Source organism: Mixophyes fleayi, chromosome 2 (genome assembly GCF_038048845.1).
Source record: "Mixophyes fleayi isolate aMixFle1 chromosome 2, aMixFle1.hap1, whole genome shotgun sequence".
Classification (NCBI taxonomy): Eukaryota; Metazoa; Chordata; class Amphibia; order Anura; family Limnodynastidae; genus Mixophyes; species Mixophyes fleayi.
The window spans coordinates 36167735-36192917 of NC_134403.1; the positions used below are offsets into that span (position 1 = coordinate 36167735).

Genomic DNA, 25183 nt, shown 5'->3' on the forward strand with positions numbered 1-25183 from the left:
AACCCAAAACCTCAAGCTAATCAGAACCCAAAACCCAAAACACCAAAAGTGGCCGGTGCACACCCCTAATCTAAACTGGTGCAAAATATACATTATTAGTTGCACCTGTGCCTCCATTGACTCAAACTTGTTAATGACTCCCTCCCACATCAAAATCTAATTTACAAGCATTGCGTCTGTCCTGACAAGTTCCATAACATACGGCAAGTCTGATTTGAAAATCTTGAAGCCGCTACACCCTCCCGTTAAGCTGCTTACAAACCATTTAATGTTTAAAAATAGATTTTCACTAAAGAACCACTTTAAGGTGACGAGCTACCTCTGTGGTCTCACTTGGTAATACTATCATTTCAGAGTGCATTTGGGTATATTTATACAAAGAAAAGAATGTTTCACAGTTAACTGGGCAGAAAGGGTGGCGATACCCAGAGCAGCCAATCGGATTCTGTAATTTTTGTAGGACAGTTTAGAAACGGGGAATAAATGTCTGGTTGCTATGGGCAACACTTCCTTTCCTTTGTTCCACTTACCTGTGGAACAGGTTTCGAAAATGTCTCTCATTGTGTGTAACCTCAAAGCTCTGACATTTGTTGGAGTTATACCAGTTACCATCTTATCTGTCAACTCTTTCAGTGTAGTACTGCTGCATTGGATATTCATGGAAACCTCTATCTGTGCAATAAATGAAGGGTAACCCTGCATTATATATTTTTTTCATTTAAAAATCTTGAGTGTAAAAATCCATTCTGATATTATCCTTTGTCTGTCATTGAGAGCCCGGGGCAGTAGTTCATAGCTACCATCTTTATGTATCATGCCCGTATGGTGTTATAAAAATCAATTAGATTTTAAAAATACATTTTTATTTTCATTTTTCACTTTGAAAATAATCTTATACAAAACATTTTTGATCTGATTGTCCAAAACATTTATTTGACTACTTTTTTTTCCCTTTTACAATATAAATGTTTAATGCACAGTGGCTAATCATGAAGAAAAATTAGATTTATTTTTTATCCTTTATTCAACTTCTGTTTCTATTTATAGCTGTACTTGCCGGTACTGTGTCAGTGTGTACTTTGTGTTTATATAAAATCAATGTTTACTGGCATTGGTACTAATAAATGGATAGTTTAAGCCAGGATATTAAATTATGTGCCTTTATACGTTCACGTTAAGAAGTGCCTCAGTGTATATGTTTGTGCTGTTTATGCAGAGTCGTTTTATATTAGATTTGAGACCCTTCTGCATTATAATGTATTTCCAGTGATTTAGTTATAATCAGATGAATGAAACATTACATCTTCATGTTCTGAAAACATCTATCCCTTCTCTTATGTGAAGATTGCCTTATATACTGTGAAAGGACTGCAAATATTTATATAAATTATCCCAAATCCTACACTGTATCAGCAGTTACTGTTCAGCCACGAGCAAGCGATTGTTTTGTGTGGTCTGTCATTTTAGGTTAAGAGTGGCCCACTACCTGCGTCCTTCATCATCATCATCATCATCATCACCATTTATTTATATAGTGCCACTAATTCTTCAGTTTGCCCATATGGGTGCAGTGCATTTTGTCTTTTGAAAGGGTTACAGAGTAGAGACATATGAGAACTGAAAAGAGGTAGTGTTGAGCAATCCGATGTTAACGTTAATTTTCTAAATCACAGTAACAAAAATGACAGAATTTGATTGGCTACTATGGGGAACATCACCTTTTTTGTTGCACCAAGTTTTTAGATATGTCTCTCATGCAAATCATTGCTCTCTATTGAGAAAGAGACAAAGTGTAAATGAACAAGAAACATTATGACGTTTTCTATCTTCACCGGTCCGTGTTTCCACTTTCCTATCTCCTGAATGAGGTTCATGAGAAACATGCTTTTGAGAGGGACCGGGGCAGCTACGGAATATGTTGGTGCTATATAAATAAATGATGATGAAATGATGATAACAATACAGAAAGATATAATTAAGCATAAGATGTCAGGATTCTACAACTGAATTGAAGAACCACAGTGTTATGGATTGCTGGACTGCTTATTCTAAAGTTATTTATTTTTTTAATGTTTTTGTTGAATTTTACAATATAGTAAAGAATAGCTGTAAGAAAAAATTACAACAAATAAATATAATACTAAATGGATGCAAATAGCAAATATTCTAGTCTAGTGTACAGTATGTTAGAAAATAATTGTGGCAGCACAAAGAGAAAGAAAGGGGAATTCATCCATCCATCCCAACTCCCATACTATCCGCAGGGGTGCCAAGAAGGTGGAGGTGAGTACAGAGTACCTGGGCTGGAGCCTTCCTTGGTGGACTGGGAAATGCATTTCTAGCCCTGGGGCCCCACAAACTATTTGGCCCACTAATTGGCTGCAGAATGTGGAAGGGTGACACTGTAGACCGATAGCGGAGAGCTTGCATCCTATTGGTCCATACAGTCACACATCCCTTACCTGTGCGTGCAGTACTGTTCTTTACCTATAGGTGGCCTTGACTATACGTATACTCATAGCTTAGAATGGCTTAAGTTAGTGATAGATCTAGTTTCATTTATAAATACACAAGTCTTCCGTGCTGGTTTTTATTAAAAGACTCAAATCATTAAATTGGAACAGCTGGAAGAGAACATTTCATTTACTCACAAGGTAGGGTTGTGGTCGAGACAAGTTCTTACAAATGACAAATCTTACCACACACTGACATGTTTATACTGTTCTAGTGTTACATCTCCTGCATAGAGTCTTCACCATCACAGAACACTGCAGCTGAAGCATCGAAATGACACTTCTTATTCGCTACATCCTGCGGTGCAGCTCTGGTGATTCAGAAAATCTTAGATAATTCCTTGTTGAACTCACATTTTATTTCTTCAAATAAAATGTGCTGTAAAAAAAAAAGCTGTTGTGTTAAGGAAATCAATAGAGTGCATTTTGGAAAGACTTCAGGAAAATATATATGAAACTATCAGCTAGCAATGACCATATTATTACAGTAGACTTTTATAAAAATGTTTTTTAAAGGTGATGTAGGTTCAATGTCTTCTAACTATGCATAACATTATGACTTCTTATTTGTTTTCCAAAATTATTAATTTTTTTTTACCAAATGAGAGAACAAGCTACACAATACTTATATTTCAATTTCAGAGTGTAATTAAACTGCCAATCCCCCCTGTGTGTATATTGAAATCCATTACTATTATAATGAGTGCCTGAGATTTTAGTGGGTAAAGGACTGGTGGAAATAAATATGAAAGCCAGATAGAGGATTGCAATCTTGTTTAAACATCTTACACAACATTCACAAAACTATATATATATATAAAGCTAGGGGTGGGGTGGAGTTCTAAATACAGGGCTTTTTTTGTCATAGAACGGCGTTCCAGCACCTTATTTCCATGGGTTTTCAAAGTTTAATTAACTTTGTAAGATTTTATTTTTTTCCCTCTGCAGTGCTGCTACAGTGCAGCACCGCATCTTAAGCTGGGTACACACTACACAGTTTTCATCCAATAATCGGCTCAATCAGCTGACGTACGACCGCTCGTTCAAGAGTCGGGTCAGTGTGTGCAGTGACACGATGGTCGAAAGTCTGCCCAAATGGACGATTGTTGCCTCATTTGGTTGGTCGTACCGTTAAATATTTTGATCCAATCTCGTTTCCGCTGTGTAGTGTGTATCAATTTCCGACTGATCCACAACAGTGAGTACGAAATTACAGTCATTGCTCACGACAACATGGCTGTAAAAAGTCGCTAAAGGGACTTCCGCTCTTCCCTTTATCGTCCTAAACAAGGCTAGTGTGTATGCAGTCCATGGACCGAGCGATCGGAACATTGATCGCATGTAAAATCAATCGGCATAAAAAGTTGGTTGGAATTTCTGTAGTGTGTACCTAGCTTTAGTGTGTGTCCTGCTTCCGGCTTCGGCAGCGTCGTGATGTCACGATACTGCCAATGAGAGGAGCCGCGATCAAGCAGAGAAGCAAGAAAAGAAGCATAGAAGGGTAAGTACAGACTACAGAAAGTGTTGGAGGGGGCGCAGGATGTGTGGGCTACAGAAAATTGAGAGGGCAGAAAGTGAGGGCTACAGAAAAATGAGGGGGCAGAAAGAGAGGTCTACAGAAAAATGGGGGGGCAGAAAGAGAGGGCTATACAAAAATGAGGGGACAGAAAGAGGGCTACAGAAAAGCAAGGGGGGCAGAAAGAGAGGGCTATACAAAAATGAGGGGGCAGAAAGAGGGGCTACAGAAAAATGAGGGGGCAGAAAGAGATGACTACAGAAAAGCGAGGGGGGCAGAAAGAGAGGGCTATGCAAAAATGACGGGGCAGAAGGAGAGGGCAGAAAGAGAGGGCTACAGAAAAATGAGGGAGCAGAAAGAGAGGGCTATAGAAAAAGGAGGGTGGCAGAAAGTGAGGGCTACAAAAAAATGAGAGGGCAGAAAGAGGTGAGTTCCGGCACCTTTTTTCTTACAAAAAAAACACTGTCTAAATATATTTATTTTTTAAATGTAGGGCCTTATTTGTCGCAATGTGTCTAGTCTGAGCAGCTGAGTGATATTGGCCCAGGGCAGTAAGGGTTTCAGTTAAATACAAATATTTGAAAAGCTTTAAACATATATATTTTTTTAAAATAAACTTTATACATAAAAAATGCTTTTGTTCAAAGAATAAAGCATTTTTTTTATGATACTTGTTAAGTCGACTTCCCCATACAAAGGGCAAAATTCGTAAAATCTTTGTTTTTTAATAAATCGGACCCTTTCTGTGCCATTGAGAATACAGACAGTACTCCACAGTCAGTGAGATACATTATGTATTTAAACCTCATCATGATGTCTTATCTCTTTCTGCTCTTTCCTTACTGGTGCACAGAAGCCTGGTTTAGGCCTATAATACAGAGTTTAGTTTGGATTTATTTTTTTGTGGTCTATGTCAGAAACCATTCATCCACAAAACATAAATCTAGAAGCGAGACAGAGGTGCCCCATGGCTCGACTGTTGCCCAGTGGGAGATTGTGTGTTTGGTTTTTTTATTTTACTATTTCTGGGTGTATAATTGTGTGTCAGTGTGCAAATAAAACGTGCTTGTAAATGTTTGCCTATTGTGTGTAAGCATGAAAGTGTATTACTCTGTATTTATAAAAGTCATACATGACAGTCTGACACATTTCTTCTGGGAGATAACTGTCTGCTCTCATATTCTCTGATGGTCTGATTGAATTACCTTGAACCCAGGTTAATTATTTGTTTCAAGCAAGACTATTACATCAATTAATTAACTGAGCGCAGGCTAATTAATCCAGAAAGTTGGTGCTAAATACAGGAACAGATACATATCTCCCAAAGAAAAGGTTAATTTTGCATGTGTGGTCTAAGTGTCTATCCTAGTATAATGTATCCAGAAAGCTCTAATACAAGATAACTAGTAACAGATCAGAATTAGTAGTGAACAGTGGGACTTAGGTTTGCTTTTATTTTTCACTTATTTGCTTCCTTTCTCTGTTCCTTTGTGCCCCCCTCTTCATTGCAGGTATCTCCTCCTCTCCCTCCCTACCTGCTCTTCCCTGTGCCTCACACTTCTCCCTTACACCTTGATCCTCTCTATCTCTCCCTGTTGCTAATCCTATTATTCCCTCTCAAGGGAATTCACATTTTTGCCCCTTTTTTGCCCCTTTTTCATCACACTGTGCCCCCCACTCCATCACATTGTGCAGATTCCTTCATCACATTGTGCAGATTCCTTCATCACATTGTGCAGATTCCTTCATCACATTGTGTCCCCTCCTTCATCACATTGTGCCCCCCACTCCATCACATTGTGCAGACTCCTTCATCACATTGTGCCCCCTCCTTCATCACATTATGCCCCTCCATCACATTGTGCCCCCCACTCCATCACACTGTGCCCCTCCTTCATCACATTGTGCCCCCTCCTTCATCACATTGTGCCCCCTCCTTCATCACACTGTGTCCCCCACTCCATCACATTGTGCAGACTCCTTCATCACATTGTGCCCCTCCATCACATTGTGCCCCCTCTTCATCACACTGTGCCCTCCACTCCATCACACTGTGCAGACTCCTTCATCACATTGTGCCCCCTCCTTCATCACACTGTGCCCCTCCATCACATTGTGCCCCCTCTTCATCACACTGTGCTCCCCACTCCATCACATTGTGCAGACTCCTTCATCACATTATGCAGACTCCTTCATCACACTGTGCCCTCCACTCCATCACACTGTGCAGACTCCTTCATCACATTGTGCCCTCCACTCCATCACACTGTGCAGACTCCTTCATCACATTGTGCCCCCCACTCCATCACACTGTGCCCCTCCTTCATCACATTGTGCCCCCTCCTTCATCACATTGTGCCCCCTCCTTCATCACACTGTGTCCCCCACTCCATCACATTGTGCAGACTCCTTCATCACACTGTGCCCCTCCATCACATTGTGCCCCCTCTTCATCACACTGTGCCCTCCACTCCATCACACTGTGCAGACTCCTTCATCACATTGTGCCCCCTCCTTCATCACACTGTGCCCCTCCATCACATTGTGCCCCCTCTTCATCACACTGTGCTCCCCACTCCATCACATTGTGCAGACTCCTTCATCACATTATGCAGACTCCTTCATCACACTGTGCCCTCCACTCCATCACACTGTGCAGACTCCTTCATCACATTGTGCCCCCTCCTTAATCATATTTTTTTCCCCTTCATTACACTTCTTCGCGGTTCATTAGACTGCTGCCCCCCTTTATCACACTGTACCGCCTCTGTCCTTTACATACCTTTCTATGACCTTCTTTTCTTCTGTCTTCTTCCTGTTCTGCCTTTTCTACAGTGTGCTACTCCTCTCTGCGCCGCTCCTGACTGATGTGATAACATCATGTCCGACAGTCAGTGAGCAGGGAGGAGGGTGGCACCACCAGCACCAAGAATGTATCTACCTGGCCTGTGGACAAGCGGGTAAGGCAGGCGGAGTGGGTTCCCCCCCCCCCCCATTTTAGTTTACACCACGCTCCACCATCCCTGGCTTTTTGTAAGGTAGTGAAGGAAGAAGTGGCGGTATGTTGGTATGCCGGTATGGCCCCACGTCGAGCACTGTGTACAAGATTAATGCAGTATGTAAGAGCTGTTACAGTGTGTCGGTTTGGCAAACCTGTTTATGTTCTTATGGGGATGTGTGGCGTCTCCTCCAAGTATAGAACAAGTGTTAGGGGATAATGAGAGACAACTTTGTGTGTGTGGGTGCTTGGTGCAGTATGCGGAGAACAACTTCATCTAGAGCTGTTCTTTAGTGCAGTGTGCCCCATGTGGAGGCTACTACATACATGCCCTGTCTGAGCCTCTCTCTTGAATGTCTGTAACTCACATTTGTTAAATATAGCACAAATGTGTTATTGTACCGCAAGGGCGGTTGCGAGGATGGCGGGACGCTTCTGCCCATCCATGGCCCCATCTGAGCCGTACTGTGGGTGGAGGGTGAGTGATTGCATGTTCTAATAGTTTCCTATTGGTCTGCACAGCCCCCTTGGCTCTGCGTGCAGCACTAGATTTCATTGCAGCTGTACGTGCAGCCTAGGTGTGGGACTCGCTGTCACATCTTTTTCCAGCTAGATGATGTAGTTCTATGTAGTTCTGGCCACTATTATTTATTTTGTTGTACAACAGTGAAATTACACAGTTAGCTCCTTGATGATGGTTTCCATATTGTTATCATTATTTTCGTAGATTTGTAAGGCGCCACAGTGCTCAGCAGTGCCGTACATTAGGGAAAACAGTACATACATGAAACAGGGACATACAAGGTAGACAAAATAAATGCAGACATGAAAACAAAGAGTATGGAGGACCCTGCTCATTAGAGAGCTTACATTCTAAGTGGAAGAGGGCACAGCTGAAACAAGAGGAGCGAGTGTGGCTCAGAGTGGAGATTGGGACAGTTGTGTGTGCATTAGTGTGAATAGTGTAATCGAGGATAAGGTCACCCCTAAAAAAGAGATGGGTTTTCAAAGAGCATCTGAAGATTTGAAGGCTGTGGGAAAGTCTGATTGAGCGTGGTAGGGAATTCCATAAGTGGTGAGCAGCACGGGAGAAGTCTTGTAGGCGCGGGTGAGAGGTGTTTACCAGAGAAGAGACAAGGCGCAAGGTCAGAGATATATGTAAGATGGTGGGAGGGAGAGTATTTTGATATGAGATTTGAGATGTATGAAGGGGTGGTGTTGTTGAGGGCTTTGTAGGCAAGGGTAGGAATTTGCAAAATGGTGCAAATATTTTTGTATGTCTATATGTGTGCATACATGCGTGTGTGTATGTGCGGGTATATATCTATATTTTACAAAACATGTGGTTTATGACCTATATGGGTAACCTGTGCCTTATTATCCTATATAACAAGGCAGTGGTGGCAGTGAGTTAGAAGTGTGGTGTACTGATCTAAAGGGTGTATGTATGTATGTATGTGTATGTGTGTATATATATATATATATATATATATATATATATATATATATATATATATATATATATACTAGAATGCATGAGTATCATGCACGGGTTAACTTGTAATGTATATATATATGCATCTGTCAAACTTTTTCGGGTGTGCGGCCAATATGACGGCCATCTTGTATTAAACAAAATTAAAAGGGTGATTCTACACTTACGAACCACCCTGTAGAAGATATATATATATATATATATATATATATATATATATATATATATATATATATACACAAGTTAACCCGTGCATGATATTCATGAATTCTAGTCAAATCAAGCTACTTAAGGTGTTAAAAAGGTTCTTGTCATGCATTTGGGCCATAGCCCAGGCCTCAACCACCAACCACTCCCCACTGTCACCCCCGGCAACCACCAACCACTCCCAACTGTCACCCCCGGCAACCACCAACCACTCCCAACTGTCACCCCCGGCAACCACCAGCCACTCCCAACTGTCACTTCTCCTTCAAGAAATATATATATATTTTTTTAAAATCTTTATAAACACTTTTAACAATTAACAAATTAAATTAACAAATTAAAAACATCTTAATATACCAAATTTCAGCCCTTTCTGAATTTTTTTTACATACACACTAAGAATTTAGTAGGTCAGTGTATAACTCCGCCCAGCAGGTGGCGCTGCAGCTTGGTTTTATTTTTTCCACACACAGACAGACTAACACACGCCACTAGACATTTATATTATAGATAGATATATATATATATATATATATATATATATATATATATATATATATATATATATATATATATAGATAGATAGATATATAGAGATAGATAGATAGATATATAGAGATAGATAGATAGATATATAGAGATAGATATAGAGATAGATAGATAGAGAGATAGATAGAGATAGATATATATATATATATATATATATATATATATATAATATATATAAGCCTAGTGGCGTGTGTGAAAAAAAAAACAAGCTGCAGCGCCACCTGCTGGGCAGAGTTATACACTGACCTATATATTTCTTGAAGGAGAAGTGACAGTTGGGAGTGGTTGGTGGTTGCTGGGGGTGACAGTGGGGAGTTTTTAACACCTTAAGTAGCTTGATGAAGGATGAGGTGATGGAGAAAAATGATGAGGTGATGGAGAAAAATGATGAGGTGGTGACATGTGGACAAAACCACGTTAAAAAAGGGCGCTTGCGTCGGGAAGTAACGCTCTTCCCCTGAGGAGGCCTGGGCTAAATGCATGACAATAACCTTTTTAACACCTTAAGTAGCTTGATTTGACTAGAATGCATGAGTATCATGCACGAGTTAACTTGTGTGTATGTATGTATATATATATAAAATGTGTGTGTGTTCACAAATATTATGGCATCTGCATATCTTATTACTTATTAATATGGATACAGAAGGACTATATTATGGATATAATGTTTATTGTTTCTTATGCATATACATTAAAATAGGGATCAATTGATATGTAATAAGATGCATTATTTAACATATTGTATATCTCAAATTCATTTTCTTGAAAAACTCAATTAAACGTAGCCTATCCTCACGGTTTTGTACCGCAGTGAGAGTGCTGGCAGGAGCAGATCACTGTAGTATGTTAATTGGGTGTCTCACAGTGGACTTTTTGAAAGCTCATCCGCTCCTATTAAAAGCAGCCTCACAGGGATCTAAAATCAGTCCAGCAAGCAATTAATTTCAAAACCAAACCTGAGACGGAATTTTGTGCTCTTGAACTTAAAATAGTTCTCATCCCCCAAGAGTTGTAATTTCGTGAACACTGTGATCACTGTTTTGACAGATTAGTTAGGAGATGGCTTTATGCTATTTTGACAGCAATCACTCTTCCCTGTTTAAGTGTAAGACCTCCTTGGAGATATACTCCTACTGCGGTTAAAGTACCAGGTTTGTTTATTAGCATTTTGCATAACAGTAAAACATTGCCATGATTAAGAACAGTTCTTAACTTTCACAGAGACTTTTGTGACACTTCCCAGGCAATGAATGGAAAGATTGTAGATCTGATTGTAAGAGTTAAGCTGACCACCCGTGAGTCAATCCTGCCACTGGACAGCAGGATCAGTGGCTGATTTACCCTACATGTTGGTGACCAAGTGGGATTTGTCCTGGCCCTTCAGCCCGGGGCTGTTTAGATTGAATGGAAGGTGACACTTATACAGTCCAATAACAGTCACCTGCACTCATTTTCCACACACATTCACCAATATTCCCAGTAGGATTTTCATCTGGTATCTCAGTCTCTTTCTTACAGTGTTTGCAGCCAGCATTAGTAATGTAGCACACCCAAAGCCATGACTATAGAATATGCCTTTCAAACATTTTAACTGTCTATGTTTTTGTTTTGTTTACTTAAAATAGAATTGGGTGGAGAAAGCTGAAAAACAGACGCTGTTATCAGACACCCTCGATTTGTCAGAGCTTTTCCATCCAGACACATTCCTTAATGCTCTACGTCAGGAAACAGCCAGGTACGTTTATCGAGAGCCCCATCGTATCTTTGCAAGGGTGTAGTAACAATTAACGATACTGACTACCCCGACAGAGGACAGAACAACATGAGGAGTACAATTACCTAGTACACCGACCTTCCAAGAAAACTACTGATCGCAATCCAGATGACTTCATATTCCGATTGGCTGTCTTGTAGACTGCTAAAAATTACGTGATTACAAACACCGACTTCCCTTAAAGCGCCACTGTACAGACCCGCCTGTTGTTTATTTCCTGTAATCTTAGGGGTTATGGGGTATTAAGGTTAGAAGTTAGGGTTAACCCTAATCCTAACCTTAACCTTAACCCCTAAGATAATACTTACAGGAAATAAATAACAGAGGTTCTGTATATATGGTGAAATAGTTGTGGAGACCAAATACTGTTTTTAATATCAACCTATGTTTAGAGGAAATTGAAATTGAGTTTTTTAAAATAGGGCAAAGGTGGCAATATATGTGTCCATTACTGTATACTCTCTATATGGAGCACTTAGCTGTTCTGAAGCTGCTGCCATCTTCAGGGAGCCAGAGAGAAGGAGTCTTCTGACTCTGGTAAGTGAGTGGTATCAACTGACTGATGGAAATAGGTTTTGGAAGTGATGCTGGCAAGATATATATTTTGTAAACTTTGAGATATTATATAGAAACGTAGAAATCATATTTTTAAGTATAGTCTACACCAGCGTTATGCTTTGGGGAATCCTGACATCTGATTTTCTGCTTGCCTGATGCATCTTTTCTCTGTCACCTCCATGTTTACCTTCTGATGTTTCTGCAATGTTTTCCATCCTAGAACAATGAACTGCTCTATGGATAACCTCAGATTTGTAGCATCCTGGAAAGGGAGGATTCACGAGGCAAAGCTTCAAGTCAAGGTAATAACACGAACAATAAAATTCTAACAACGTGATAAAAATGTAACATTCAGACAAGGATATGTTGCATCCGTTGGTATTCAGCTCAGTTCAATACATAATAAAAGTACTTTAAAAAAAATCTTTAAAACTCCATTGTAATTCACCTCAATACCTCGCCGATGTTTCCCCTATCAGTCAAACAAACTGCTGTGTTTATTTTTCTATGTTATTTGGCATAATTTGCAAACAGTGTATGTTACTGTAGTGACCACTGTATAACCATTAAATTAACAACCTAGAGAATCATTTGTAATGACTGCTGCCAGTGTTCAGTATTATACAGTGATGAACTCTAGGGGCCTGAGTCATTAAGGAGAGAAAGACAAAAAAGGAGTAAATTTTCTCCTGGACAAACCATGTTACAATGCAAGGGGTGCAAATTAGTTTTTTATTTTGCACATAAGGAAAATTCTGGCTGTTTTTTCATGTAGCACATAAATACTTAATAACTTTATTTTTACACTGAAATATAAAGTTGATCTAGGACATGCCCTAGCCCAATTATAAATCTGTCCCCACATTTTAAATTTGCTCCCCCCCCCCCCCTCCAATGCAACATGGTTTTGCCAAGGTGCAAAGTTACTCATTTTTTTGATTCGCTCTCTTTAATGACTCAGGTCCTAGAACTTTAAATGGCATCAGTTCTGGTACAACAGCTTAGAGGAATAGTATATATTACAATATATATGTATTTATATTATTTTTTTATGTGGTTTAATAAGACAGGATATGTAAGGCAGGGTCATGTTGGAGCTTGTATTAATAGTTTCAATTTTATTTTACAAAGTTGAATGTTTTATGTGATGAGATTAGATAATGCCATATAATAGAGTTTTTCGGGCTGTATAAAGTGGTATTACAGGATTTGTTAGGGGATGTACCAAACTAAAGCGTTATTTTTTGGGGGATTTAAGAGTGCCACAGTTTCCCCCCAAAGTTACAGTGTTCAAATAAACTCTTGGGTCCCACTGCCAGTATCACTAGGGATTTTAGAATCTTTATAGATACTAACATCTTCCCCTAGACGTCCCAGCTACAGATGGCATGGGACGTCTCTTGGTCATAGGCACTAACATGTGGACATGCTGTGAACTTTGTTGAGCTCCTCCTGATGTGGCTTAGGGACTACTGTCCATTATACAGGCACCATTGAGGTGTCACAATAACGACTTCAGGGATCTGATTCGTGTTAATTATACTGGGAGTTAGAGGCCCAGGTTGGTTGGAGAGCCCCTATGCTCTTCAGGGTGGGGTTAGTAGCTTCAGGTGGGGGTTGCTGTTTTGTGTCGCCCTCATTGAAGCACTGGTCCTAGGCTGACCCGCCTGCTACAGGCTCTTTATATTGGAAATCATCACTGGCGGACAAGATCTTGGTTGCAGATTTGGAGAGCGGGCACGTTAACATTACGCATGGAGATATCCTACTGCAGGGGCTATGCCATGGCAGCGGGTTTGTCCAGTAAAAGGTAGTTTGACACTCGCTCCATCTATACTATAACCCAGGAGTAATGTTGATTTGACTCATGATGGTGCAGTTATTACTATGAGAGGTCGTGAGAAGTAAGGCCCATTATAGTGATTGTTCATCTGCATTCCCCTGTTTGTGTAATCATTGGTTAAAGAGGTATTTGGTATCCAAGCCAGATGGTGCATTTAGGCTTTATTTGCAGTGACCAGAGATCCTGGGGACTTCATTCTAAAGCAGAGCTGGATACATCACCCAGAGCTTGTCCTCTTCTGTGCTCTGCTGTCCCTCAGCTATACAGTTATCACCAGGGTCTTATCAGTGTGGTGTTTGCATGTTCTGCCCGTGTTTACGTGGGTATTCTCCAGATGCTCCGGTTTCCTCAAACACTCCAAAACATACTGGTAGGTTCATTGGACTGTAGTGTGTGTTGTAGGAAATTAGAAAGCTCCAGTGGGACAGGGACTGATGTGAATGACTGTATAACCTCTACAGCACTGCATAGTATGATTAGTGTTATAGAAACAACAATAATAATAATACTATTATAATAGGGCTACATAAATGGACCAGTAGATATACATATTAGGAAAAATAGTAAAAATATTATTGCTTTTTATATGATTATTCTAGTGTCACACTGTTTTTGGGTAAATTCTTAAAGATGTAGAATTTATTCCACACCTCCATTCTGCCCATGACACCGATTTTCCACAAGTCCACTCTCCTGTAGACCCACAAACATTGGGACTGCTGGAAAGTATGATTAATATAGTTATAGTGCTCTTATTTAAACGTAATAGAAAATAATAAGTCATAAGTATTACTTAGTACAGGTATCAGTACCAAATGATCTTCTGCAGCGCATGAAATGTCCAGAAATGTCTCTTGAAGCGCACTGACCTGAAGCTTTTCTTCACCATGAAGTGTAAACATCAGCTGCCGCTTGTCTGATATTACTGGCTGGCAAAATGTCTTTCCTGTGTCTGTGCTATTATGGTCCAAGTCCATGCTACACAGTACATATGTATCCATTGGATCAGAGCGAGGTCCGTGTGGATGATAAAGAGAGCTATGTATTTCCCATGTCCGTTTCCTTTGTCATCCACTTCCAGAAACAGATATTAAAAGGAAGTGATCAGAGGCTGGGGAGAATGGTTAGGGGATGTGCACCCCATCTTGCCCATTTTTATGGACAGTCCTGATTGATTATCCACTTATTGGAAACTAGTGGAGTTTATCCATACAGATCTATAAACCTCAGGCCTGGAAGAGTGATACTTTGGAAGGACAGATGGACTATGGTATTTTGATCCAAAATAAGGACCATCTCCCAGCTGTCTCTTTTTAAGGAAGGATGTGCACTTTGACATTTGACGCTTGACATATATACAAAACCCAATTGAATTTGGAATTTCTGCATTTTTGTAATACTGGCACAAGTTCACATAGACAGGAACTTGTCCTGCAAGAACACAAGCAGCCTGGAGCCTGGACTTCCGCCTGTTCCACGGAGTATTACAGGGAATATTCTTTGCTGATTGCTTCCTGTTTTATGTTCTGTGGGGACTTTTTTCTAGTACAGAACAGCCATTAAGTAGACGTCACTTCTTGTATGACGTAAATGGCACTTGTACAGCACTAAAGCCGTGATGATAATCCTTTCAGAACTACAAAATACAAATAAATTAGTACATTGTACACGCCGGTAATTATTCTTATGCTTCTATTGTTCTTCAGTGGGGGTAATGTTCCCCGCCAAGTGGTATTGCTTATTTTGGCCTAATTTGCACATGATTTAGTATTGTTCAAACACACCAAATTGTGTTTAACAAGATTGTGCCATTAAAGCTTCGAATAGCTGAACATATAAGCAGAACAATTAGCGCTTAATTAAAGAAAGTTGATTGATGATAATAGCTGCTCGCTAAGGTGTCTTTAACCCTGTCTTTATTTTTAAGCAGCTGTATTAACTGGACTCATGTGACACTTATTAGTATTGCATTGTAGCTAATCACTGGTAATAAGGCCTAGTAACAATCGCAATTGGAAGATTCACAAAGCGTTGCCTATTTGTGCTTAATTTCCTGTTTATTACTATTCTGTTCATTGTTTCCATATTGTTTGTTATACATTCAAAACTTTTTTTTTTTTTAATGACCTTTAAAATGGCCAAACCATTATCTAATGATGAACACTATTCAGTATTATACAATGATGAACTCTAGGGGCTGAGTCATTAAGGAGAGAAAGACAAAAAAGGAGTAAATTTTCTCCTGGACAAACCACGTTACAATGCAAGGGGTGCAAATTAGTTTTTTATTTTGCACATAAGGAAAAGTCTGGCTATTTTTTCATGTAGCACATAAATACTTGATAGCTTTATTTTTATGCTGAAATTTAAAATTGATCTAGTTATCTTCCAGGAAACTAGAAACAGTCCAAGAGACTTCATTCTAAAACATTAACGGATATATTTATTAATTGGTGACTAGCCCTAGATTTAAGGTTTCTCCCTATGTATCAAGGTCCCCGACCGTTGAGGCTGACCGTTGGTGACCCTCAGTCTAGGATAGCAATAGTGGTCAGTAATGGGAAAAATGTTTAATTATTAAGATAAAACATTTGTAACCCTGCACAGGCCTGGTGAGTGGTAGGATTCATCTTACTGCTGCGAGTCATTATCACCGGGAAGCTTAGAATTGATAAATTGTTTGGTCAAAGATTTTTTTTAGCACTGTAATAGGCAGTGAGAGAAAACCTTCACAATACCTAGCTCTTGATAAATACACCCAGAAATTTGGAGACTGCAGACAAATTAATATATAACTGGGGAGCAGTAGTAAGTCCTCTGTCTTCAGTCACGTCACAAGCCCGTCATCAGGTTTGGACTGTTCCGCTTTGTAAGTGAAGTGCAGTATACATGCAGGTCAAAATATGGACATAAGTGGTAGGTCACGTTCTTACGTGGCGCAAATGGACTTGTGTCATCTGTAAATTAGGCCCACAGTGATCATAAATCAATTAAATAGAGAAAAGCAAAATATTATACCCTTATGAGCAAAAAGTCCAGAACTACCTTTACTATGTTAAATACTAATATAGGGCAATAGTACTGAAATATAAACCACTGCACCATCAGGAAGGAGTAGTCAAATCACTGGTCCACTCCAGCCACGTTAATCTGAAAGGCTCCGTATATGACAAGCAAACTGCATATAGGTCAAGTGGTTTATTTGGTAATGTAATGTATATGAAAACCGCATTCACTTATAGGTGGTGTCAGAAGAACAAGGCCTTTCACATCTATATTAAATAGAGAAAATCCACAAACCTGACAATGGTGCACCATTGACTACAGGCTACTTTTCTAGATTTTTAACGCATAAAAAATAATCAAGATTGTGTGTCTTTTATTTGATAACTTCTATTAATGGCTATCTGTTATTGTATGCAGATCTCAAAGTAGAATAATACCCGGAAAGTTTGGTAGCCAGCCAGCTCAGAGCGTGCTGCCACAATAATAGTCACTTCCTGTAATACCGAAGCTCGGCACGCTTGTCATGCAAAGAAGCCAATCAGATTGCTGACATAAAAAGATGTCTTTTGCTGAACTACAGAATGCAGGAGCCAGTTAGTCCTTTGACAGCTCATTAGGCTGCATGTAAGTTGAGACACGGAGGTGTTGGTGTTGCTTCTGTACGAGATTCCAGAGGAGGTTCACAGCACCCGGTCTAGGTACAAGAGAACTCCAAATTGCATACAATCAGAACATATTTAGCCCATAATAATGATCTCCTCAGGACAGGACGCTACTGGCCAGCAGTGCCCTGGCTGGGTTAAGACAATCAGTTTTGCTGCGATTTTTCAACCTCTTGAGTCATTAATTGGCTCTTCAGGGACTATTTGTTAAATAACTACAATCCATAAATCACTCTCTTGAAGATAAAGTCTCCTTTCCAGGCATTTCCAAGAAACATATACATATCCTATTGTTTACCCAAGCAGGGTTTTTTCTTGTCCTTGTGTATGATGTCTGACACAATGCTGAACGATGCTGAAACTCTGACCAGTTTGCTGCAGCTTGGTTTCCTTTAATACAATACCACCTGCCAGGGTGTGACATTTCATAGTGATCTTTACTGCATAAGCAAATTCCAGTGTACTGGAAGCAAACAATGAGGAATACTTTAGGTGTTTGTTTTGAAGTTGTGTTTCCTTTTCTCACAGCTCAGGACACATTCCTGGGCTTCCTGTTATTTCCATGCGCGCCTCGGGCACAGGGCCCTGCCACTCTGCAGGTCACGTAATTAGCACAGACAATTAAGAGGATAATCTGCAGCTCAGTATCTTTTATCTTTTCATTGTTAGATCAGCGGATTACAGCTTGAAGGATGCAGCTTTGATGGAAACAGTCTTTCTGAAAATGAGCACGACTCTCCGAGTGTATCCCTGGTACCCCCCTGTTATATGGCCTGGATTTCACAGGTATTGTTAGCCATAAAGGCTTCATTCAATTGACTATAATGTGTGTCTGAATTATTCTGCAGACCTTCCATGATCTCATCTTAACATTTCTGTGGGGAGATTCTGGCATTCCTCCAATTGTTATATTTAATACACTGCTTCTCTGATAGGCAAATTACTTGGCAATCATGTAGGCAGAACTGTATCTGTATTTGTGTGTTATATGACCATGTAATGTATGTAAATACTTAAAGGATAACTCAATGAAAAATATTTTTTGCCCAAATGAAGTCCTCATGCTACAGGATACTGGAATAGGTCCTGATACTTGACATTTCCCTTAAATTGTCTGCTGTTCACTCAGAAACACACTGTTGCTGCTATTTGACAGGCAGCGTGTGAATTCCTGAACCTTCTTTGAAATCTCTGTAATCATGAAAACAATCAGTACAGTTTGCTAAGAAAGGTCAGTTATATAACAAATGCCCCCCACCTACCCCTCGTTACAGTGCTGGTGGACCCCATTCTGTCCATAGTGCTTGGGTAGAGAATTATTACTATTGAAGAGCTTTGTGTTGCTTATAGAGCGTTCTTTTACAGGATTCATGCTTCAGCGTTGGCTGGCTCTCGTTTTCTGGTAACCCCCCTGTTTGTTGCACGTGCGGGGCAAGTTTGGACATTGAGTGGTTGATCATGAGTGGAGGACCCATATATAGAGCACCTGTCACCTTATGCTATATAGCTTTTTATTTTGCTCTCCTGTTCACTCAAGATTGAGCACGTAATACAGTGCACGCTGTACGCTGATATCTCGCTTCACACTGTGCTGTGCACGCTCAGTACAGTTTCTCCTTCTGGGAGAGAGCATAGTGCATGGACAGCAGGCTAAAGGGACACATAGGGTATTTTTGTTTTTTGGTTAAATACATCTTGCACAAGGCACTGTGTAATAAAGATCTTATAAGACAAAGTAGATCCTGATGACACGTTGTCTTTAAGATGATAAATGTGAAAGTTAAGCAAGTGAATATTTTTGAACAGAAAATGAACCACTGCATTGTATAAATATATTGTGACATTCTAGATACATGAGGGGGCAGTGACAGAACTATATTGGGACCATTATTTTTCCTCTAACTGTTCTGTTTTACTTGAGACTGCCCCATTTCTGGGAGTGGGGAGGGGGGGTAAAGTCACAAGACTATTGCAGAGAATAATGGAGAAGGCTGTTTGGATTGTAAGCTTGCGATCAGGGCCCTCTTACCTCTACGTATGTATGTATTACCCAGTAGTGTTTTATTATTGTTTGTTCCCAATTGTACAGCGCTACGAAATCTGCTTGCGCTATATAACTAAATGTTGATGATGATGATGGATTGTTTGTAGCCCAGCAGCAGCGGTCTAATAGTATAGTGTAGGACCAGGACTGTCCTGCTAGAGAGACATAACAGACTGGTCACTATGCCTCAGTGGCTATCAGGATAGCTACATATTTACAGTAGTGATACAATTGCACATTTTTGGAAGGCGCTAATTAAAAATTAAATCAACTCCTGTAACACAATATTTAAGTATGTGAAATAATATTATTCACTGACCGACTAACTAAATACTGATTTCATTTATGAACAGCAATCCACCGGTACATATTCCTCAGAAGAGTGCATTTCTTTACCTGTGTACACCAGCGCTGAGAGGGATCGTGTCGTGACCAATATAGATGTGCCGTGCGGTACAAGCCAGAACCGTTGGATACAGTGCGGAGCTGCTTTGTTCCTTAAGAATCAGTAGAGTTCCGTTGTATATAAAAATACAGATGTTGTTTATTGTTTTTGCTATTAGTTAATGTTGTCTTATATTTGTTTTGTGATTCATTCATAACTTAATTAAATATTTCCCGGATTTATATAAATTATACTTGCAGTGTGTCTTAATTATTCTTACAACTACACTCTACATTATTCAGGTAAGATAAGCAAGTCCAGATCTCTGGTACCATTTGCATGACATCTCTATGACTTCACAGGACAGTATACAATGCAACATTTGGAATTACAAGTGGGAGATAATAGCACAGTTTGATCATTAGTGCACAGGTCACTAGGCACGATAGTGTCAATGACATACATTAACTTTAGTTTTATTTTAAATATTTCCACAATTCTTCTTTCTTCAAATATCATAATTCTAAATCTGCTCTAAAGACTCAAAAGTCAGAAGCGTGTCCATGGAAATGGGCATTTGTGAAAAGCTTTCTAGTAACAAACAATGTCAATTTTTTAAAATTTTGTCTATATCCATTTCCCTTAAATAGTCTACAACTTGTTACAAGTGTCTTCAAGGGTCTACTCATGAATATGCATTGGAAGAATGGCGTGGCTCCTTTCTCACTTAGTGGCCACACATGGTATTACACCAGCTCTTTCTCCCCCCTGTCCACCCTTCCAGTCGGGATCCCTCAGGGCTCTGTTCTGGGACCCTTACTCTTCTCTCTATACACCTCCTCCCTGGGTGAACTCACCAGCTTCTTCGGCTTCAGCTACCACCTTTACGCTGATGACACTCAACTATACCTCTCCTCTCCTGATCTCTCTCTCTCCCTCCCTCCTCTCTAGGGTGTCTGCCTGCCTCTCTGCCATCTCCTCCTGGATGTCCTCTCGATTCCTCAAACTTAACCTTGCCAAAATTGAGCTCATAGTTTTTCCTCCTTCTCATACCTCATCCCCTTCTGACCTCTCCATCACTGTCGACAACACCTCTATCTCCCCTGTCCCCCAACTTCGCTGCCTTGGTGTCATCCTCGACTCCTCTCTCTCCTTTGGCCCCCGCATCCTCTCTCTTGCTAAATCCTGCCGCTTCCAGCTGCGTAACATCGCTCGCATCCAGCCCTTCCTCTCCCAAGATGCCACCAAATGCCTTATCCACTCTCTGATCATCTCCTGCCTGGACTACTGCAACCTCCTCCTCACTGGCCTCCCTCACTCTCATCTCGATCCCCTTCTATCTGTGCTTAATGCTGCCGCTAGGCTTATTTTCCTTTCTCGCCGCTCCTCTTCTGTCTCCCCCCTCTACCTAGCCCTTCACTGGCTCCCATTCCCCTTCAGAATCCTCTTTAAGCTCCTCACACTCGCCTACAAGGCCCTCGCCAACTCCACTGCTCCCTACATCTCCACCCTCCTCTCTATTCATGCTCCATCCCGCCCTCTCCGCTCTGCCTCTGACCGTCGCCTCTCTTTCCCCCTTATAACCTCCTCCCACGCGCGTATCCAAGACTTCGCCCATGCTGCCCCCCTCCACTGGAACAAGCTCCCTCCCTCCATCAGAACTTCCCCTAATCTGTCCAGTTTCAAACGGGCCCTAAAAACCCACCTTTTTATTAAAGCTGTCTCCCACTTAACTTCCTACCTTATCTTCTGCCTCCGTCCCCCTACTCTCCCTCTCTCCGCTGCGTCTCTCTGTCTGTCCACCCCTCCCCTTAGATTGTACGCTCCTCTGAGCAGGGCCATCTCTCCTCCTGTTTCCACCACTTCTAACGCTGCTCTCCAGCTACTTAGCCCTCCTCCTCGAGGGTCCTCCACCCCACGTCCACTCTCGCTCCCTCCTCCCCCCTGGGGGTCTCCCTGTCTTCCGTGCCCTCCTTACCCGCCCTCTCTAGCTGTGCATTGAGCTTACTGAGTTGCTGTGCTTACTGTTTACTGTACTGTGCTGTCTTCCATTGTATTGTAATTTGTTTGTCTCTGTACGGCGCTGCGGACGCTTTGTGGCGCCTTATAAATAAAAATTATTAATAATAATAACTATAAGAATTATTTACCTAAAGGTATAGTAAACACTTGTAATTACCTAATTTTAAATTCCCTGTTAAATGCACATTAAATAAGGTACATAATATTTTGCATTACAATGCTTAATATTAATAACTTGTAGCTAAACTTATTTAATGTGTAGTGAAGCTCACTTCCCTGCACACAAGGTTGTATCTGCCATAGAGGTAAGTAAACCATGTGGACTAGTGTCAAAAGGGGGCGACTCTAGATATGGTTCTTTTTCACTCCCACATTAACACATAGTAATGAATTGCGTTTCAGGACTAGCATTTATATATTTCATAGTATATAAATGGGTTAATACTGATATATACTGAAAAATATCCTTATATTTGCCTCCTTGAATTCCAAGACATTTTAGGACGTCTCATCAATTTTTTTTTTCCTGGCATGGAAAGTGGCTGCAGAGGACCAGCAGGAGACTTATGAGAAACTTTGAAACACAGATAGATACAAGCAAAGACTAAACCAAGTGCTCTTATGAAATGCTCCCGCTCTTTAATAATTAATACAGCCTGGTGTTAAATGTAAGTAATCCAGGTAAATAGTCTCCCTGTGGTGGTATTAAAGATGGGCAGTACCGTGGCACAGTGGTTAACTTTGCTACCCTATCTACCTCACATGCCTATCTACTGTGGACCTAACATTCCTATGTACCATGGACCTAACATTCCTATGTACCATGGACCTAACATTCCTATGTACCATGGACCTAACATTCCTATGTACCATGGACCTAACAATCCTATGTACCATGGACCTAACATTCCTATGTACCATGGACCTAACATTCCTATGTACCATGGACCTAACATTCCTATGTACCATGGACCTAACATTCCTATGTACCATGGACTGAACATTCCTATGTACCATGGACTGAACATTCCTATGTACCATGGACCTAACATTCCTATGTACCATGGACCTAACATTCCTATCTACCATGGACCTAACATTCCTATGTACCATGGACCTAACATTCCTATCTACCATGGACCTAACATTCCTATCTACCATGGACCTAACATTCCTATCTACCATGGACCTAACATTCCTATGTACCATGGACCTAACATTCCTATGTACCATGGACCCTAACATACCTATCTACCATGACCTAACATTCCTATGTACCATGGATTTAACATTCCTACCTAACATTCCTATGTACCATGGACCTAACATACCTATCTACCATGATCTAACATTCCTATGTACCATGGACCTAACATACCTATCTACCATGACCTAACATTCCTATGTACCATGGATTTAACATTCCCACCTAACATTCCTATCTACCATGGACCTAACATTACTACCCAACATTCCTATCTACCATGGACCTAACTTTCCTATTTACCATGGACCTAACTTTCCTATTTACCATGGACCTAACAGTCCTATCTACCATGGACCTAACATTCCTACCTAACATTCCTATGTACCATGGACCTAACATTCCTACCTAACATTCCTATGTACCACGGACCTAACATTCCTATCTACCATGGACCTAACATTTCTATCTACCATGACCTAACAGTCCCATCTACCATGGACCTAACATTCCTATCTACCATGACCTAACAGTCCTATCTACCATGGACCTAATATTCCTATCTACCATGACCTAACAGTCCTATCTACCATGGACCTAACATTCCTATCTACCATGGACCTAGCATTCCTATCTACCATGGATCTAACATTCCTATCTACCATGGACCTAACATTCCTATCTACCATGAACCTAACATTCCATCCTAACATTCCTATCTACCATGGACCTAACAGTCCTATCTACCATGGACCTAACATTCCTATGTACCATGAACCTAACATTCCTACCTAATATTCCTATCTACCATGGACTAGTGGTTGAAGAATCAGTTAGTAGTGGCGGTATAAAAAATGTAAGTGGAATGTGATCATTTTCCAATGAAAGGCATAGGAGAAGTGGAAGAATTGTGTTTTATTATTTATTTTCATCCTGTATTTTATTCTTTTTATTTCTTCCAATATTTCCAAATCATTACACATTGTTATTTTCATATTTTGATAGACCATCGTTTGCACCTTCTTATTGCAATACTGTTTGTTTATTCTGCATTTTATTTTACTAGGTTTTACTTTATTTCAGAGCCAATATCTCTTTTACTAAATTTGTATTTCATGTTTTTTGAATTGTTAATCACCACATAATTACTCGCATTGGGGTTATACACGTTATCCATTATTCATTCAGTATTCCTATCTGAAAGTTATTTATATACATAGTAACACCTTTGAAAACTCACCCATTGCACCTAATACTATTTTTTTTTCCTAATCCAAACAGCTGAACAATTTTAGTGCTTTGTGATGCATTTACACGCTCCCTAATAGAGCTGAACAAGACCATGCTCGGGGTAATTACCACCATCCCCAATTCCAGGAAAGCCGCAGAAGAGAATGAAACCTCACAGTATTAGAGCTGAACAGGAGTAGACCATTTGACAAATCACTTAATGGTGCACTGTTCATTGTGCCTAGTAAGGCCTCTTAGCAACATTTAGACTTACAAGTTTCTTGGCCTAAGAGGGCTTTTGTTAATGAAGTGGTCTTAGTGCCATAGTACGTACAAAGCCCAAGGGACTGTCTGTGAAAACCTTGTTTTTCAATTACATGAAAGTGTCCCACTTACATAGGCTTATCTGGAGAATGAATTGTGAGAGTGGTTCAGTCTCTTTCTTGATTGCATTCTCTTAATCCAATGTTAATTTTATAGCAGAAATTTATGAGCTAATTGAGGAGCAAAAGAACATCACAAGGCATCTACTCATCTTTTATATGGATACCACACAGGTAGGTGACAGTGTGCAACCCCAGGAGATTTAATCTTGGAAACATCTTTTCTAAGACCTTCTATTATATCGCAGAAAAGCCGTCACTTTGTACCTCATTGTTGTGGTTTTTTTTATATATATTTTGGGAGATAAGAAAGTACCGATGGAAAACAAAGGACCCTTTGTCCTTTGAGTTATGGTCAAAATTAATTTAATAACACTTTTTTAAATGTGGAGATTTGATGCCCCTTCCATTCATAATATTCACACCTAAGGGGGGAATTCAATTGGCCGCGTTACTCTCTAAAGTAACGTCACCTGCGCATTATTACTGTTCATACTGCAAGCAAAAATCAGTGTTAAAAAATTACCATAATAACGGTGCGCATGCCATGTGAGTTACGAGAGTAACACGACCAATTGAATTCCCCCGTAAGAGTTCTAATAGAAACTACACCCGAAACTAAACTTAATTTTGCCTGGTGTTAAGTAGGATAAATTAATGAATGTTACTATCTTAGTTCTGTCAATCCAGTGAATCGGCAGGTCCCACAACACAACGAGCGGTCTTCACCTGGAGATCTTTCCTATAGCCCACACTGGTCTTGTTCTTGTTAAATGAATGGTAAGTTCACG

General features: G+C 40.2%; 1 protein-coding gene across 1 annotated transcript in view; it reads left to right on the top strand.

Moving 5' to 3' along the window:
• Positions 1-19804, top strand: part of DYNC2H1 (dynein cytoplasmic 2 heavy chain 1) — a 350876-nt gene extending 331072 nt beyond the window's left edge. The window contains exons 88-91 of the mRNA XM_075198801.1: positions 10907-11016; positions 11834-11915; positions 17794-17910; positions 19522-19804. Of these exons, the coding sequence (XP_075054902.1) occupies positions 10907-11016; positions 11834-11915; positions 17794-17910; positions 19522-19680 (468 nt within the window). The 3' untranslated portion in view covers positions 19681-19804. The remainder of the gene's footprint in view (positions 1-10906; positions 11017-11833; positions 11916-17793; positions 17911-19521) is intronic.
• Positions 19805-25183: the final 5379 nt, after the last annotated feature.